Raw genomic sequence first — 18,638 nt, 5'->3', positions numbered from 1 at the left:
CATATTTGATAGACATACTGTATACTTTACAGCTATTTTTGGCATTCAAAAAGAGCAGAACAATCCCCTCAGTCTTTCAAACACTGGGTTAGAGATACATTACAGTTTCTATTTGTTGTTATGTCTCTGGGTGTATGTATTGTTTACGTTAAAGGTTGTATTTTTTTTTATTATTGTTTATTGACTGTTTTTCTGTATTATTTTGTCTTTTCAAATGAGAAATACCAATAAACCATGAAAAAAAAACAAGGAGAATCTGCCTCATTTTAAGACATTTCAAGATAATGCAATGACATTTTATATATACAATAATAATCACAATAATAATAATAATAATGATAACTTTATTTATATAGCACCATTCATACATAGAATGCAACTCAAAGAGCTTTACATAAAATGAATCCAAGATCATATTGCTGAGGATAGACATTTTCCGCAGTGGAAAAACTTCAGATTGAGGAAGTCACTGCCGGGGCATTTATGTTGGCCAATCACAGGCCAAGCTCTGTGACCGCATGGAGTCTCGATAGACGCAGTGGCACACCAGGATGTCACAACCTTGACTTCTGACCTGCTGCCACCACTGTGTCATATACTGTATCATGGGCATAGAGTCTGAATTGGAATCAGAATCAGAATCAGAGTCAGAACCAAAATCAGAATCAGAATCAGAATGGCAACCTGAACCAAAATCAGAATCAGAACCAGTTTTACTGTGGGTTAAAAGTAAGTTTGCAAATACAAATAATTCAGCTTGGTGGTTAGCTTCTATTCTATTCTATTCTATTCTATTCTATTCTATTCTATACCATGTATACAAAATACATGTTATGATTAAATTCATATGTTGCATATTTTGCAGCTTATTTTCACACAGCTCTTGGAGAAGTGTTGGTAATTTAAGACAAGATGTTGATGTGAGACTCCTGACCAGCTGCTGCATTTCATTTTGATACTTTGCTCTTTGAGTAGAGCCTCATGTTCATGACTGATCTGGATATATATATATATACATATATATATATATACATGTTACTGTGTCTTTAATGTGATGTTAATGATAAATTTCAGGTTAATAACCTTGAACAGCAACAAATTAGCATCCTGTAAAATGATGTGTTGCCTGCATGACAGATTGTGTTTCTTGCATAAAATCATCACTTCCTAGCCATGCTATATTTGAAGTTGTATTATCCTGAATTTGCAATAGATTTGACATGAACCTTTATCCCAGATGTGAACAAAAAATACAACACACATAGGTAGGATTTTAATTTGCTTCACTCTTTATTTTGCTTCATTATCATACATTAAGTATAGATATTTAAGGCTCTGCATTCAAGGGATCCACCTGTGAGCTTCACTCTTCATCATGTCCTTTCTGTGAGAGAGAGGATGAATGAAGTAACGTGTAACTTAATCATTTTAATAACAGTAATCTTACTGTATATAAAGCAAAGCAATGTATGTATTTGTTAGTGTAGAAAACTATATACTGCAGCACAGTACCCATACATTATTATTGCATTTGTTACTTTGACAAACATTAGGATAAGATGTCTGACCAACTGCATAACTTAACACAGTCTAACAAAAGATAAAGGAATATGGATGAAACTGCAGCAACTGACCTTAGAACCAGAGTCGCGGCTCTTGGCTCTCATCTTGTTGACCTGAGACTCAGCAATGTCAGCCCTCTCCTCTGCCTCATCCAGCTCATGCTGCAGCTTACGGAACTTGGTCAGATTGGTGTTGGATAGTTCCTCCTGTGAAATTATTGAATATTGCTTAATTACTTAACAAGTGAGGGAACACAGCTGAAATCCACCTATCAGCAAACGCCTCTACTTACAGCCTCCTCTGCAGCTCTCTTGTAAGATTTGACCTTCAGCTGCAGTTTGTCTACCAGGTCCTGGAGACGGGATAGATTCTTGCGGTCCTCCTCAGTCTTTACCCAATTGAAAAGGAAGAGATTCATGCATTAATATCACAATTCACCCAGGATATACAGTATATTGGAGCATATACAGGAAATTGTATGATTAAAGTATACCTGATAGGTGAGCTCCTTGATGCGTCTCTCATATTTACGGACTCCTTTCACGGAGTCGCCGCCCTTCCTTTGCTCAACTTCTACTTCCGCTTCCAGCTCCCTCACCTTTGCAATAATAATCGGTGTTAGCATTCACTTCCTAATGCTCCCATGTGTTATAGTAATGAATCTTTGATCTATATTTGCAAACCATGCCATGCCAAATAATTTTAGTAGAAGAAAGTGAACTTAAGTCACTTACCCTGGCCTCCAGCTTCTGGACCTGCTTCTTGCCACCTTTCATGGCGATTTGTTCAGCTTCATCCAGACGGTGCTGCAGGTCTTTGATGGTTTGTTCCATGTTCTTCTTCATGCGCTCCAGGTGAGCGCTGGTGTCCTGCTCCTTCTTCAGCTCCTCTGCCATCATGGCAGCATCAGTAATGGCCTTCTTGGCCTTCTCCTCCGCATTTCTACACTCCTGCACAGCCTCTTCCACTTCATTCTGGAGCTGGGATGTGTCACCCTCAAGCTTCTTCTTCTGGTTCAGCAGGCTGGTATTCTACAGTATAAGAATATTATAAGTGAATACTGGTGTCATGCTCAGTGCAATGTGGAGTGTGTCAAACATAATACAGGTGAGTACATTTATGAACTAATGGAGCTTTTTGGTAGTTATACATCAGGCACTCTACATGTCCACCCATCACATACCACCACAACCTAACTCTGTTAACTAGGCGGTCCATGTAAACAGATCTAGCGCTCACTCATCCTGCTTACACTTATGCTGCTGCATCGAATTTGCTGCCTGCCACCACCATTTCCTGCACAGTGCTGTAACTCCCTTCACCTCCCCAGCACCCTCCTGCATTTGCACTCAGGAATTCATTCTATGTTGGCTCAGTATGTCTATTATATTGTCATTATATTTAAGTGATGTGCATCTCTCAGGCTCTGTCTCATACGCAGGGTTAGCAGGGGGGTTGACATGCTCTGAGCCATATCTATGTAATGCTTGCATACATTTGTTCTTTGAGCATCCCAGGAGCAGAGCCACACTGCCAAATCCGACTGTAATACCATTTGTTGCAATAAATGGTATATCTCATGACGTGAGTGTCCTGACTGAAGAAGAGTAAATTTCCTGAAGGTCTTTGCTTGCCGAAAGCAGCTGGATGTATGCTTGCTTCAGCTTGTTAAAAAACTTAATTGAAATTGTTAATATTTTAAAGTTGTTTACAATTTAACAATTAAATGTCACTAATACTCCACTGTTCATTTTAATCAGAAAAATATATGAATAAAAGTTAAATATCTTGGTAACAAAACATTGAATGCATCCATAAATCCCCTAACAAATCCCCTGAATATTTTAGAGTTGGAATTAATTTTCTAGACAAATTTATGTAGTAGAGTCCAAAGTTTTGAAGAGAATAACAATACAAAAAATTGGCAATATCATGATTGTACTAGCTTTCCACTAATAAAACCTAGCACCTTATATCGATTTTACCTGAGAATGCAGCAGCTGAACTCTCTCACTGACATCCAGCAGTTCCTGCTCAGCCAGTTTACGACCTCGCTCAGTCTGCTCCACCATAGATCTCAGCTCATCAAGTTCAGCCTGCACCAGATTGTTGCGTCTCTCCACAATGGCAATGTTCTCCTTCAGATCATCATTGGCACGAAGAGCATCATCCAGCTGCAGCTGGGAGTCCTACAAAGTGACGTGATAACAGTTAATGTAAATGTTTTTCAATTCATCAAATGTCACAAAGGAGAGAGCAAACAATAGATACTTCGATCAATGACGATACGCTACCTTCAGGTGAGTATGGAGACCCTTGAGCTGCTTCTGAGCCTCTGCTGCCTGCCTGTTGGCCTGGCTGAGCTGGATCTCCATCTCATTGAGATCTCCCTCCATCTTCTTCTTCACCCTCAGAGCCTCATTCCTGCTGCGGGTTTCAGCCTCCAGGGAGCTTTGAAGAGTGTCCACCACTCTCTGCTGGTTCCTCTTGGCCATCTCCATCTCCTCATCCTTCTCAGCCAGTTTGCGCTCAATGTCAGCCTTAACCTGGTTGAACTCAAGCTGAGCCCGAAGGATTTTGCCCTCTTCATGTTCTAGAGAGCCCTGCAAGAACACATCTCTGATCTTAGTGTGCATGTTTCTTTTTTAAGAATATACAGTCTCCTGTCTATTAAAAGTCTTGCACTGTCCCTTTGCATTGTTAGTGATACCCTGTTGACTTTGTACCATGTGTGTCTATATGCATTCTGAAACTATGTAAGTTGTCAACGTCTCTGTACCAATGTTATCAAAAAAAATTCCTATACATTTGAAGAGGCAGTACGTCTTGCTATCAGCAGATAAGATGTAACAATATACACTCACCTCAGCTTCCTCCAGGCCAGCTTGTATCTCAGCCTTCTCCTGCTCCAGCTGTTTACGGAGTTTCTCCAGTTCATGGATGCTCTTTCCTCCCTCTCCAAGTTGCTCAGTCAGGTCGGAAATTTCATCTGTCAACAAAAGATCAATATATGATTGTAACAACTAAGCCCTGTAGTGCATTCAACAATATTACTAATTCGTAATTGAATGAATTTTGCTCAGACCTTGGAGGTTCTTGTTCTCTCTCTTCATGGTCTCCAGATGATCCAGAGACTCTTCATAAGAGTTCTTGAGTTTGAAGAGCTCAGTGCCTAGAGACCTGGCCTCTTTCTGGGTACTTTCCAGCTCAGTTTGGGACTCATCATGCTTCTGCTTCCACTCAGTAAGGACCTGGTTCAATAATACAGTATATCACACATAAGATACCTCAGAAAGTTGAATACATTCAGAATTGTCATACTTTTCAATCTTTTTCACATTTCATTACCTTGTCAAAGTTTCTTTGTTTCTTGTCCAGAGCTGCAGCAGCAGCATTAGATCGCTCCACATCCACCATGAGATCCTCAATTTCACCCTGGAGCCTGTGTTTGGTTTTCTCCAGGGACGAACATTTAGCATTAACAGCTTCCACAGCTTCCTCTGCATCTTGCAGACGTTGGGCTAGCTTCTTCCTGTTTGACAAAGAATCACAAGTGAAATTGTAGCCTTGAGGCATTTATTCCTCACACTGATACAATGATTGGTACAATAATAAAATCATTCTTCTGTTGTGTTCTGATTCATATCTACGTTGTCAAGGAGGAGAGAACGCTTCTTACTTTGCATCCTCAAGCTCCTCAGTCCTCTGGATGGCATCAGTTTCATACTTAGTTCTCCACTGAGCCACCTCAGAGTTTGCCTTGGACATGCTGCGTTGCAGCTCAGCCTTGGCCTCCTGCTCCTCCTCAAACTGCTCCCTCAGCAGGTCAGCATCATGGCGGGCTGACTGCACTGCATGGGCAAGTGCATTCTTTGCCTGTAAGGTGACAGTACAAACTGTTTGAAATATGCTGTCAAATCAATGTAATGTCCACCTGGATACTGCATTTTAATTGAGATACCTTGACTTCTTCCTCCAGTTGTCTCTTGAGGTCCTCAATCTGCTGAGTGTATGACTGCTTCCCTCTGGTCAGCTGAGACACCAACGAGTCCTTTTCCTCCAGCTGCCTGGAAAGCTCACCTGTTGTTAAGCAACGACTGAAATTATTCTCTCATTTTAAATTTTATTGTGAATCTTAAAGTTACCTTACCAGTTATCTTACCATTCTCAGTTTGAAGCTTTGCTTTGTGCATGGTGAAATCATTGATGATACGCTGGCTTTCATCAGTTTTTGTCCTAAATTCACTCGTCTGATCTTCAAGAGTGCGACACATTTTCTCCAAGTTTGTCTGAAAATACAGTATGTTTCTTAGGAACTCTTTCAGAAAATCTTAGGAAAGGAAATAGTAACCTATGGGATAGTACTGGAGCAGGGGTGGCATGTTTTTCAATCTACCAGGTTATTTTGTTGGTTGTATACTCACTTTGGACTTGACGATCTGCTCCATGTTGGAGACCACATCATCAAGCTCCAGTCTGAGCTCGCTCTTCTCTTTCTCCAGCTTCTGCTTGACTCTCTGAAGATTGTCAATCTGCTCTCCCAGGTCAGCCACACTGTCTGCATTCTTCTTCCTAAGAGTAGCAGCAGTGGCTTCATGTTGCAGAGTGGCCTCTTCAAGGTCTCTGCGCACCTTCTGGAACTCAGCCTCCCTCTTCTTGTTCATCTCAATCTGGGCAGCAGTGGCTCCACCAGCCTCCTCCAGCCGCTCACTGATCTCCTCCAGCTCTCTGGACAAGTCTGCCCTCTGTTTCTCCACCTTGGCGCGGGCAGCTCTCTCTGCCTCCAACTCTTCCTCCAGCTCCTCAATGCGAGCCTGAGATGCAAGGTTTCCAGTAAGAATGCAAATTAAGCAAGCAATACAATATCTCTAATAGTTTAAATTTGTAAAATTATAGTTTTGTGTTATGTGAACTGACCTGCAGCTCTTTCAGTTTCTTCTGAAGTTGGGCCCCCATTGCTTGCTCATCCTCAATCTTGCTTAACAGTTGGCTTATCTCAAAGTCCTTTCTGTTGAAAGAAAAGTATGTCTTCAGCAAGTAATTCTTTACCGATTTTAATGAATGTTTAATTATAAGAAGAGACTTACTTCTTCAGTCTCTCTTCAAGTTGCTGCTTGTCATTCTCCAGGTCCATTAGGCTCTCCTGGCTCAACTTCAAGTCTCCTTCAAGCTTCCTCTTGGCTCTCTCAAGGTCCATCCTTACTTTCTTCTCTTGTTCCAGAGAACCTTCGAGCTATTACAAGGCATAGATTTTTTTTTTATTTTCAACCAGATTTTCTTTACAGTACCTAGATATAAGACTTCTATATATTGATGTAAATTTTATACTCACATCATCAACCTGCTGCTCCAGCTTGGATTTAGCCTTGGTCAGAGTGTTGACTTTGTCCTCCTCACTCTGCAGGTCATCCAGTGTTTGCTGATGAGCCTCCTGAAGAGCTTTCTTCTCCTTGGTCAGCTTGGCAATGATTTCATCCAATGCTGCCATTTCTTCAGTCAGGTTTTTAACCTAAATTGTTAAATGTTGTTATGTTGTCTGTATACCTCAGTTGGTCAAGTACAATTTTTTTTTATCAACATTAGTTAAAATAAATCCATACAATACCTTGTTCTCAGTAGCATGTTTTTCCTTTTCCACTTTAGCTAGAGTAAGCTCAAGATCATCAATATCCTTCTTGAGCTCTGAACACTCATCCTCCAGCTTCCTCTTCTTAGCAGTCAGCTCTGAATTCATTTCCTCTTCATCTTCCAGTCTCTCTGTCAGCTCTTTGGATTTTGCCTCCAGCTGGATCTTACTCTTGATCAAACCCTCACAGCGCTCTTCAGCATCTGAGAGATTGTCTTGCTCCTACCGACAATGCATTTGAGCAACATTGTTATTCATTGCATTTGCGAGTTTGATATGTTTGTTAGTTTTTAGGTAAACTTAATAGATGAACTTACAGATTGGACTTGGAGTTGCAGGTCATTCTTCTCTTGGAGAAGTGAGACCATTTTTTCCTCCAACTCCTTCTTGCGGGCTTCTGATTTAGCGTAAGCCTCCTTGAGCTTTGTGAATTCGTCCTTCATGTTTGCCATCTCCTTCTCATTCTCAGCTGTTTTGAGCAGAGGCTTGATCTTGAAGTACATCTTCATCCAGGGCCAATTCTTGACACCCATGAAGGCACGCACGTTCCACTGGATGACCAGTAAGGAGTCCCTATTGATTGAAAAAATGTTTTTCGTTAATTCCACTTCACATCTATTATGTGCCATTTAAATTTGAGCATAAGCTACAATACTGTACCTGCGCTCAACAATTTTCTGGAACTCAATTCTGGCAAGTATTCCTCTGGCTCTTGCCTGAATTCCAGTGAGGATGAGAGCGAGACGATCATCTCTCATCTCCTCAAGAACACCCAGAAGACCAGCTTTGAAGAACACCTAGTCAAAATGCAAGAGTCATGAATCTATGTCTTTTGTTAAGTCATGTGTGTTTTTTCAATTTAAATCAATATGTTACCTTAGTGTGTCCTAATTTATACTGCTCATGGTCGATATCCAGAGAGCCCAGCAGTTTTTCTGCCCCTTTCTTATTGTCAATGAATTGTCCCTCAGGGATAGCATTGGGATTGAGGATACGGTATCTGAAATACGGACAAATCATACATAAACCCCAAGAACATATTCACAGTGATATAATTATAGATATAGAAATATATATACTGTATATTGATTTTTTTTTTTTTTTATCTTCACCTTTGTTTTAAGTCTCCATACTGGATCCTGTTGGGGAATCCCTTTCTGCAGATCCTGATGCCTTCCAGCACACCATTACAGCGTAGCTGGTGCATGACTAGAGGGTTCTCCATCACCCCAGGAGTCTTAGTCTCATTGGGGATCAGGCAGCGCACGAAGTGGGGGTGAGTTGACCTCAGGTTGGTCATGAGTTTGTTCAAGTTTTCCTATAAGCATCAAAAAGACAAGCTGGAAATTCAATTATGTCTCAAAGTTCACATAATACGAAAAAGTGTCTCGACTCTCCATACACCAGGCATTAATGTTTTCAGTGAAAATTCAAAAACAGTAGCAGTGTTTTATGTTTTTTCTTAAAACAAAAATCAGTAAAAACATTTTGGCAATTTAAAGTCCCATTCACCCTGTGCAATGCAGACACAGTCTGGAAGGAAGAACCCTTCTTCTTTCCACCTCCCTTTCCTCCCTTGCCACCTGCATCCGGGGCTGTATGAAATGTTCAAAATTCAACATTACCATTTTAAAATCCAAAGGCGTTTTAAGCCTCTAAAAATAGACACAATTTAAATATTTGCAATATAAGAATACCTGAATCTGCTCCAGAATAGCCAATGAAGAGATTTGCTAACACCTTGAGTGCTGACTTCTGGAAGAGTCCGACCACAGTCTCATTCAGTGGATCCTTGTTCTTCTCCAGCCAGTTACTGATGTTGTAATCAACAGTGCCAGCATAGTGAACCAGGGAGAAATGAGCCTCTGGTTTCCCCTTGACAATCCTGGGCTTCTGGAAGTTGGGATTTTTACCCAGATGGTTGTCATACAGCTTGGACTTGAAGGATGAATCACTGGCTTTGGGGAACATGCACTCCTCTTCAAGGATGGACATGATACCCATAGGCTGGTGGGATAGACAGATAACTGATGAGTAGAATGTACAATGGCTCTTGTATTGTGTCACTTCTTGAATACCATAAAATATTGTGTTGCTCATTCATCCTTTCACCTCAGTTGTCAACTTTTATGAAAAACACCCACCTTCTCAATGAGTTCAATGCAGGCAGCCAAGTCCATGCCAAAGTCAATGAACTCCCACACAATGCCCTCTTTCTTATACTCCTCTTGCTCCAGCACAAACATGTGGTGGTTGAAGAACTGTTGCAGCTTCTCATTAGTGAAGTTGATGCACAGTTGTTCAAAGGTGTTGAACTGTAAGTTTGATGAAACAATCGAGAGATGAGTTAATCACTTTCCTGTTTCATCTAAAGATTTGGGCCATTTTATGCACATGGAATGGCCCCTTCATCTCCAACACTTACATCAAAGATCTCAAATCCAGCAATGTCCAACACACCAATGAAGTACTGGCGAGGTTGCTTGGTATCCAGAGATTGGTTGATTCTTACCACCATCCACAAGAACATTTTCTCGTACACTGCCTTGGACAATGCACCAATAGAGAAGTACACCTATCAAAATAGAGAGAATTGATTATGTTAACATTTGCTTTGCTAGGGTGCTTTGGCATCATGCTTTTGCACTATCCACTTTTGCGGATAGTGCATTGCTCCAACAAGAAAAAAGACATTGTCAAACCATTATGTGACTCACCTGCTGTACACTCTGACCTTTGGTGACCCACTCATTTCCTACTTTGACCCTTGGGTGGCACAGACCCTTCAGCATGTCAGCAGAGTTCAAGCCCATCAGATATGCAATCTTGTCAATATCTGCAACAGTGGAATGTTATTTTTATAAACAATTAAAACTTCACAAATTATATACGTATAGTTTTCGGAGTACTTGTTTTGGAAACTGAACTTACCTTCAGTGCCATCGGCCTCTGCCTGCTCCTCCCTCTGTTTTTGCTTGAATTTCATGTTGCCGAAGTGCATGATGGCACCAGTCAGCTTGTAAATGCCGTTCTTCTCCTCTTGGGTGAAGCCCAGGACATCAAAAGCTTCCTTTAACAGAATAAATTATACATTGGAATATTTTCAGTAAAATGAATGGAACTAGTCAAGTTTTCCTTGATGTCTGATAATTAAGATACTGTATATTCCTTACATCAGTGGCAATTAGCTCTTCAGAATCATTGATTGAAGCTACAGTGAGCTCTCCTTGGCAGATGTAACAATAGTCATAGGGGTTGCTCGTGATGAGCAGCATCTCTGAAAAAAAGAAACATAGTTTTAAAATGTTTGTTTTTGGGCAAAGCTTGTTATGTGAAGATTGTACTGAGCAGATGAATGATTCATTGTTATTCACCCAGCAATTCTGGTTTCTTTTGTGACAGAATCTGATAGAAGATGTGGTAGTCTCTCTCAGCCTTAAGCTGATAAGTGACACGGGATTTCTCCAGAAGATCTGACAAAATACAACAAAGTATATATTGGTATTGAGGCATGTATTTGGCCTGAGAGAACTCTTTTGGTCATGTCAAATAATGTATTTACTGTACTTACAAGTTTCAATGTCAGCTGAAGACAGTTTCCCACTGACTCCAAAATGAATTCGGATGAATTTACCCTATAATGGGAAAAAACATTCCACATGTTCAGAGCATAACACAATAAGATCTAAACTTTGGGTCTTTGACATTAGCAAAACTTACGAATCTGGAGGAGTTGTCATTTCTGATGGTCTTGGCATTCCCAAAAGCCTCCAGGGCAGGGTTGGCCTGGATGATTTGATCCTCCAAGGTTCCCTAGAATTCAGGAAAATTAATACATCAGAACTCCTGTACCAAGAAACAATTCTGTAGCCATCCAAGTGCTGTGTGTATAGCTTAATGCCATGTTTGTAAGGATGATTTGGGTTTCTATAAAGACCAACATCATGGGGGCTAACTAGTCATGTTATCTCAGATGTGAAGGATTTTCATGATTTTGGCACCTTTTTATCAGAAGCAGCATCCTTCTTTCCCGTTACAGCTGCAATGCTGGCAAAGTACTGAATGACTCTCTTGGTGTTCACAGTCTTACCAGCACCGGATTCTCCACTGGGAATGAAAATGCAATTGTTAAGCGTAATTATTAATTGTAAAAATGCATGTAACCTCCACTGAACCTCCCTGATATACTTACGTGATCAGGACAGACTGATTCTCCCTGTCTGTTGAAAGAAAACAATAGTAATCAGTAGTAATGTTAAAAAAAAGTTACATTACAAAAACATTGCGTTACAAAATTGCTAATTCTGTGGAAATCAATTCACATGAGAAAACAAACAATTTCTTTACCTGACAACATGTACTGGTAGGCATTGTCAGAGATGGAGAAGATGTGAGGAGGAGCTTCAGTCCTCTTCTTGCCTCTGTAGGCATTGACCACTGACTGATCGTACACTGGCAGCCACTTGTAGGGGTTGACAGTCACACAGAACAGTCCTGAGTAGGTCTGTGGAGGAAGATATCACAAGTCTCTTTCATTGAACTGAATGTTTGATACAGTGGAGAGATCTGCAGATTGGTCATCATTACTCACGTAGATCATCCATGCTGCGTAACGCTCTTTGAGGTTAAACAGCACAGCAGGCTCATGGAGGAAAGTGAACATCGCCATGTCCTCAATTTTATCGAACTTTGGCGGGTTCTGGGGATGGACGTCGACCTCCTTATGGGTTACAGTCTGAAATGAGAGTAAACAGTTAAACAATTTTGTTTTGCTTCATCTTCAGGTTCAGTATTGTAGCCAGATATTGACAGGATAGGAATGGATTTTGCAGTTGTATACCTTCCCATATTCAGTGTCAACGGTGACTTTGTCTCCATCTCTGCTGGTTACTTGGCCTTTCACATACTCAACCTCAGGGTCGGGCACAAAACACTCCCTCTTCATGTCAAAGGGCCGAGTCTGGGCCTCCAAACGTTCCTTGTCTGACTTTCGCAGAAAGGAAGCTGCGGGCCCAAACTCCGCCATTAGGGCGTCACTGGCCATCCTGGTATCTGTGCAGTAAAAAGTAAGGACTTTACATATAGCCACACTCCTGTACGAAACATAATTTATGCAACTATGGTTAAATTGACGTTTTTTCTAATATATTCATCTAAATAAGCGCTGGAACAAGTTACACACTTCACTTTTACTGCTGTAATTTAAATAACACTTAATGGAGATTTAACTTGGATTCTGTATAAATTGTCTTCTTACCTGTGGTTCGATCCCTTTGGTGAGTTGATGGAATGGATTTCTGCTGCAAATTAAATAGAAAAAATACTGTTAACTGACCGAACAACAACTTTTTTCTGTTCAACGAAGATAGTTTTGAGTGATATGAATATTATCCTCTACTGACAACCTGCTTCACAGTGCTTACCCTCACGTTGTCTGGTAACTTGCATTGGTCCAGGCCTCCAGCTCTCTTTATAAAGGATGTTGTCCAACCGTACAAGGCAATGAGATGAATTATTCAGAGCTTCCACAAGACGATCTGTATATTTAGGCTGGGGGTGTGTACCTCTTTGGCCCACAAGGCATGGTGTCAACCCCTAACCCAAGTAGGAACAGACAAGGTAGTAAAAAAAACCATAACCATTTCCTGTCACGCTCCTAAATTTCAGAACCTATGTTCTATTTTAGCCTACTCATTCTCACTCTTTCCCATGGCATTTGTAGGCATAATAGAAATATGAACCATTGTTTAAGCCACTGGAATATGCTTTTTGATCTTTTTGCACCAAAACTTAAGGGATGATGTTAAACTGATGCTGAAATCCTTGCTAAAGCATGAAACAAAATTATAGAAATGGAATGGAGTAAGCACATATTCCTTGATTGATTCATGTGATGTGAACAAGTTCAGCTGTCTTTTGCTGACGAAGGCAAGGTCAGAATGCTGTCCATTGTCACAAGGAATAACAGTTATAGTAAGCACAACCTATGGCCTGTCTTGTCAACCCATTCTTCTCTATCCTTGAGGACAAAGATAAACCTGTGAAATTCTTCTTGAATTCTTCCTAACACTTGTGAGGTTCGTCTGATTGCCAGGCCTTGCCCTCTCATTGTTTTGATGGCTCCCTTGTAGCAGGTGCTTTATGTTTGTATAGGTCTCAGTGGACATAAATAAACACTTAAAGGCCACACATGGAAGAACGCCTCTCACATAACTTAAGAAGGCGGTGCAAGACCTTGTGCAAGCCAAGTGTTAGTTGAATTTAATGAACATATTGAATAAGAATATGATGGATGTAATAAATCATGAAATCTTTGTCCTGGGAAACATTTTTGCTATATACTCTTCATCGTGGTACCACATCATAAATCACTACCAGTTATACATCCATGTTGGACAAGTTTAGGCAGCTAATAATATCAATCGACAAAACAGAGACAGGAGAGGGTCTAAAGAGGCATAGAGGTGTTGGAAACTGTTGAGTCAAGGGGCCTTAATGTCTTACAGTTCCCGTGTCCAGCTGCTTAAAGGTTAAGATAGCTGTCAGGGCATCACTTTTCAGGGAAAGTGTCAAGCTGCAAGGTGTTAATATGGTGATTAGCATAGCAAGGAGTTCCATTCCACTGCAGGATCTTAACAAGGCACACAAGAACCTCCTCAAATGTTACGACTTCACACCTCAGCTTTAGCTGCGACCACCCAGGGCCTCCAGGCCACTTCCTAACAATGTTCAGGGTCCAATTCTCAGCTGTGTAGCTGTCTCTCTGCAGTCAGTATCACCGCTGACACTACATGGCCCTACAAGTAGTATTTCATGGGCTGTTGTTGAGTTGGTCTGATATAGCTCGTCAAAATTTTGACTGATTGGACTCACTTGAACCCATTCTCCTGACCACTTTTGTCTCTGTCGACAGACTCTGAGACCTCCGCCATCTTTGACACATTTGGGAATGTCTGTCAGCTTAGTTTCACAATACAAGTCCCCACTCAGAGTGGTGTACAGTCCAAGTCATCCTCAAAAAATTAGGAATTACAAAAGATTACAGTACTTTCGTCCTTGTTGTACTTTTATATAAATAGATAACATTTTCTGAGATTAAATTTTTATGACCCCTGTGGGGAAATTGGGTGATTGCAGCAGGAAAGAAAGAGATATAAATAAGAATAGAACAAATGCAATTTATTGATGATAATACAAAAACAAAGAAAGCATGTTGAAGAGGCAAGAAGCATCTTCGTCAAGCTAATACAGAATTCCTGATCACTAGAATTAAATAGCAAATTTTACATTGCATTAGACATTTAAGCTCTAACTGATTTAAATAATTCTGAGAGAGAAAATAATAAAAATATATAGGGCCTTTTTACATTCATTTAGATTAATATAAATCTCTGTCATATTATTCAACTCTGTAGTAGTGACATGAAAGGTCAAATAGTTTGGGGGATCTCTAGCTCTGTTGTGTCCCCCAACTGGACATTGTTTGAAGCAGAAACGATTTCTTAAAAAGTTGTGCCAAATAAACCACTGTGTGTTTCAGTATTCAGTCTATGTTACATATTTTTAATTAATACATATATCACTTACACCAACAGAGTGGGGTAGAATTTGAAAACAATCAATATCACTGTCCAAATGTGTAAGATTTAAGAGTAATTCAAATGAAAATATTGCATAGAGCATACATTTCCCCCTCCAGACTCAAAAAAAAAAAATGGATCAAACCCTTTCAGATTTATGTTGGCATGGTTGTGGGGAGGTAGGCACCCTCATGCATTCATTATGGCATTGTCCAGCTGTTAAGGGCCTCTGGGATGCAGTAGGGAATATTCTTTCAATTATTTTGAACACAGATATAACTCTATGCCTGGCTACATGCTTGTTGGGTACTCAGCCCAGTGGCATTTATTGTAAATCTCTGCAAAAAATTACAGCGCTGGCTGCCCTTACAACGAAACACACAATTCTCATGAATTGGAAATTCAGGAAAGCTAATTGTTTTAATGTGAATAAGTGGTTGGAGGATTTTCTGAACCTTTTAAGCATGGAAAAGGCAGCATCCTCTCTCCTATCTTTGGATCGGGGAGGGAATGGCTTATGGAACAAAATAAGGACATTTCTGGACTCACAACATTTTGCACTTCTCCATGTAACCCACTAAAAGCTTTTTTTTGTTTTTTGTTGTTGCTTTTTGTCCTGCTTTTGCAATAATGTAATGTAAAGGGAGTAGAAGAAAAGGGAAGGAAAAAAAAGAAAGAAGGGGAAACCTATATTCATGTTTTGGAGCAATAGAGGTTTTGCTTTTTGGATCTTGTGCATGCGGGTGTAACTATGTGCATACTATGTGTGCAGATAGGTACACTTACATTAGTATAAGTTTTGCACTGTAACCCCCCTCCCCCAAACACACACACTCCTCAGTTCAATGTATTGTCTTGTCTCTAGCTGATAATGTAGTGTCATGTTGTCTTTTAATGTATGCCTGTTTTGTTGTGTATATATGACATAAATTTAAAAAAATATAAATACCAAGCTACATGACAGACCCAGAGCTATAGACATATTTATAGACTTGCCTTTATGTGATCTCTTTTATCCCATTACTCTTTCTATTATGCTGGTTTTTCCCTGTATGCTTATCTTTTTCTCTTGTGGTGCTTTTTAATTTATGAGTATATTTGCATTTATTGGTGGGAGCTGGAAATCCTGGCGACTGTAACCTCAGGCAACATAAATGTATTTGATTGTTAAAGCACTTTATGAACTTATGAAGTTAAGTCTATTATTCTATTATTATAACCATCCTTTGTGACTGACCATACATTTTTTTGTATGTATGTTGTGATTTATCAAGCAAACACGATTTTTACCATTAGTAGTAGTGGTTACTCTAGCAGACCAGTATGTCAGGGATGGATGATGCAGGGTGTTGCCTGAGATTAGAGTCGCCAGAAAAGCAGAGGGGTGCTGCCAGGATTTCTAGCTCCCACCCCACCCGACCCCAGCCCACCCCACCCCAATGCAACTCATTTACAACTTATTTTCCTACAAGCGGTGCCCCTGCAGACTGTCGTGAGCGAGGAAAAGTGCTCTATCCATCTCCAACCTATACAGCCATAACACAATTCTGCCTTTAGGAAAGAATATTGACAGCACCCAGCTTCCCGGTTTACAGTTGATAGTCCTCCACACTTCTCTCATCTCGCATCACACAAGTAAAGCATTACTAATTAATCACACTGAATATTTGGCAACGCTTCAGTCTAAACAAACACTTAAAAATTAAACTTCACCATCAAGACACACAGGAGTTTGCCCTTATAATCTGACCAGTGTTTCTGTTGGACATTGTCGATGCCAGTGTCTGTCATCATGAATGTAAATATGAAAAAGTGCTGTATTTATTATAAGAAGCATTTATTGTTGTTATGTGCTTAAAGAAATTAGCTTGGAGTGTCTTTAATTAGGTGACTTTGACCTGTTGTCTCATTTAGGCAAGTTCTGGCATCAGTTGCTTCAACTGCACATTGTATAGCATTTTAGAGTTACTTTTAAGAAGTTTTTGACATTACTATTGTTCTTCCTCTAGCAAGCCTGTTCTAGGATCAGCATATTTCACATAGACAAGTTACAGCATCAGCAATACTTACCTAGCAGAACAATGCATGATATTGTATATCAGAAAGAATACATTTTACAGAAACCATCTTGGTATAAATGCATTTGAAATGTAAACTTAATACCTTCCCCATAAACACTGCACTAGTTCATCATTACACATAAAGAAGAGCCCCTTTTAAGTTTTTGCCCTCTGTTTGCATAATTGAACATACTGGATTCACATAGCTGTCAGCCATATAGACTTTACACCGGCTTACAGACGTTAACACATGTAATGTACTCCGGCGGGACGGCTACAACGGGGTTGAGCCTCGGCGTGGCGAGCGTACTGTAGCTGTTGCCGTCCTTCACGCTGCTGAACGATGAGGTGTAACCCGACCCGTCTTGCTCACTGCACATTGTCTCCTTCCCTTTGTCCTTCAGTACCAAAGATAACTCGCTGGCATTCCTGCCGAGTGCCGCTCTCTGATTGAGGAGGACAGCTTGGGAGGTACGTTTTGATCTGTAGGTTAAACAGCAACACATGCCTTGCCCATAAAAGTCCGGTCACTGCGGTGCATTTTTCTTATAGACATGCTGACATGCTTTATAATATAGGTGACCAGTATGCCCCTAACACCAATGCCGGTGTCGCTTTTGCAATAATAATACTTTTAGATTTTAGTTGAAATACAAAACTCATACCAACAAGCAAACTTAACCTTCAATTTTTGATGTTCTTGGGAGTTTTTCCTTGTAGGATGTGGGGTTTTCATGTATTGTTTCGCAGTGTGGGCTTTGTGACGCCCTCTGGGACTGTAACTGTGATTAAGGGCTACACAGGGCTTTAGGTGGACAGGGAATACTCTTGACAGATGACCCTACTGTCAGCAGGCTGATCTTGGGTTACAGGTTACAACAGCAAACAAAAGGTCAAGATGCCAAGAAGTCAGTCTGCAGGATAGAATGCCCTCAGACTTTAACACCGTCTTTATTATTAATTATCTTTATTTGACCTAAGCATTTTAGTTGTGTAACCTTTGGAATCATAAAAGGAAGAGTGTAACTGAACACAAGGCAGTGTGGCTGTGCAGATTATTATTATTATTTTTTTTATCCTATAAGTAAGTATATGTACTTCTTTCCTAATACTCCATGCATGGGTTTATTTAGTGACTGAGGAATAGCTGTTTTACCACCACAGGGCTGAGTCATCAATAAGTAAAGAGTGTTAAAGCTTATTGATCTGGTCCTCAACAGAGGTCTGTGCTGAATTTCTAGCTGTCTAGAACGTTATTTTTGTTTCTCTCTCTCTCTCAAATTTTCAATTCAGTTCAGTGAGCTTTACTGGCAGGACGTACATGTGCACATGTTGCCAAAGAATAGATTCAAACATAAATGAGATAGAAATAAAGTAAAATAAAATGAAATAAACTGCATATTAAATACATAGATTCATCACATAGAATATTTCCGGACAGTAACAACAATAACAGTGATGATTACAGAAAAAGCAAAGTTAAAGAAGAGTTTACAGAGGTGATGTGTTTCTTAGATTATGGCATGACATCATCATGACATCATCATGACATCACATACTGAGCACAGAGTTCTACTGTTTCAACATTTTCTCTAAGCAGGAGACACATTTTTTCGTTGATATTGAAATTTTGAAAGTGTGACATACTCTTTCTTCTGTTGGCAGCAGGTTCTTCTGTGCCCGTCTCTATAGCTAGCTGCTGGTCTCTCTTGCCTGTCTCTATAGCTGCTGGTCTCTCCTGCCCGTCTCTATAGCTGCTGGTCTCTCCTGCCCGTCTCTATAGCTAGCTGCTGGTCTCTCCTGCCCGTC

At 40.3% G+C, this 18,638-nt stretch overlaps 1 protein-coding gene across 1 annotated transcript; it reads right to left on the bottom strand.

Annotated features, from left to right (window-relative positions):
* Window positions 1-1,352: 1,352 nt before the first annotated feature.
* LOC139918548 (myosin-7-like) lies at window positions 1,353-12,233 on the bottom strand. The gene is made up of 37 exons (XM_078291286.1): window positions 12,030-12,233; window positions 11,781-11,924; window positions 11,537-11,693; window positions 11,382-11,409; window positions 11,191-11,296; window positions 10,910-11,002; window positions 10,761-10,824; window positions 10,564-10,662; window positions 10,363-10,466; window positions 10,121-10,259; window positions 9,907-10,025; window positions 9,615-9,764; window positions 9,334-9,504; window positions 8,887-9,196; window positions 8,702-8,784; window positions 8,323-8,507; window positions 8,066-8,189; window positions 7,850-7,986; window positions 7,507-7,762; window positions 7,169-7,411; window positions 6,896-7,072; window positions 6,651-6,796; window positions 6,481-6,571; window positions 5,988-6,377; window positions 5,726-5,852; window positions 5,525-5,643; window positions 5,243-5,439; window positions 4,912-5,095; window positions 4,649-4,814; window positions 4,428-4,552; window positions 3,858-4,166; window positions 3,549-3,752; window positions 2,298-2,594; window positions 2,057-2,161; window positions 1,856-1,951; window positions 1,635-1,769; window positions 1,353-1,384 (listed from the first exon to the last, which is right to left on the bottom strand). The coding sequence occupies exons 1-37, from the start codon at window positions 12,231-12,233 to the stop codon at window positions 1,364-1,366; spliced, it is 5,805 nt and encodes a 1,934-aa protein (XP_078147412.1). The 3' UTR covers window positions 1,353-1,363.
* Window positions 12,234-18,638: the final 6,405 nt, after the last annotated feature.

This window comes from Centroberyx gerrardi, chromosome 22 (assembly GCF_048128805.1).
Source record: "Centroberyx gerrardi isolate f3 chromosome 22, fCenGer3.hap1.cur.20231027, whole genome shotgun sequence".
In the NCBI taxonomy this organism is placed as follows: Eukaryota; Metazoa; Chordata; class Actinopteri; order Beryciformes; family Berycidae; genus Centroberyx; species Centroberyx gerrardi.
The sequence above is the reverse complement of the archived record's forward strand: the minus strand, read 5'-3'. Positions and strand labels throughout refer to the sequence as shown.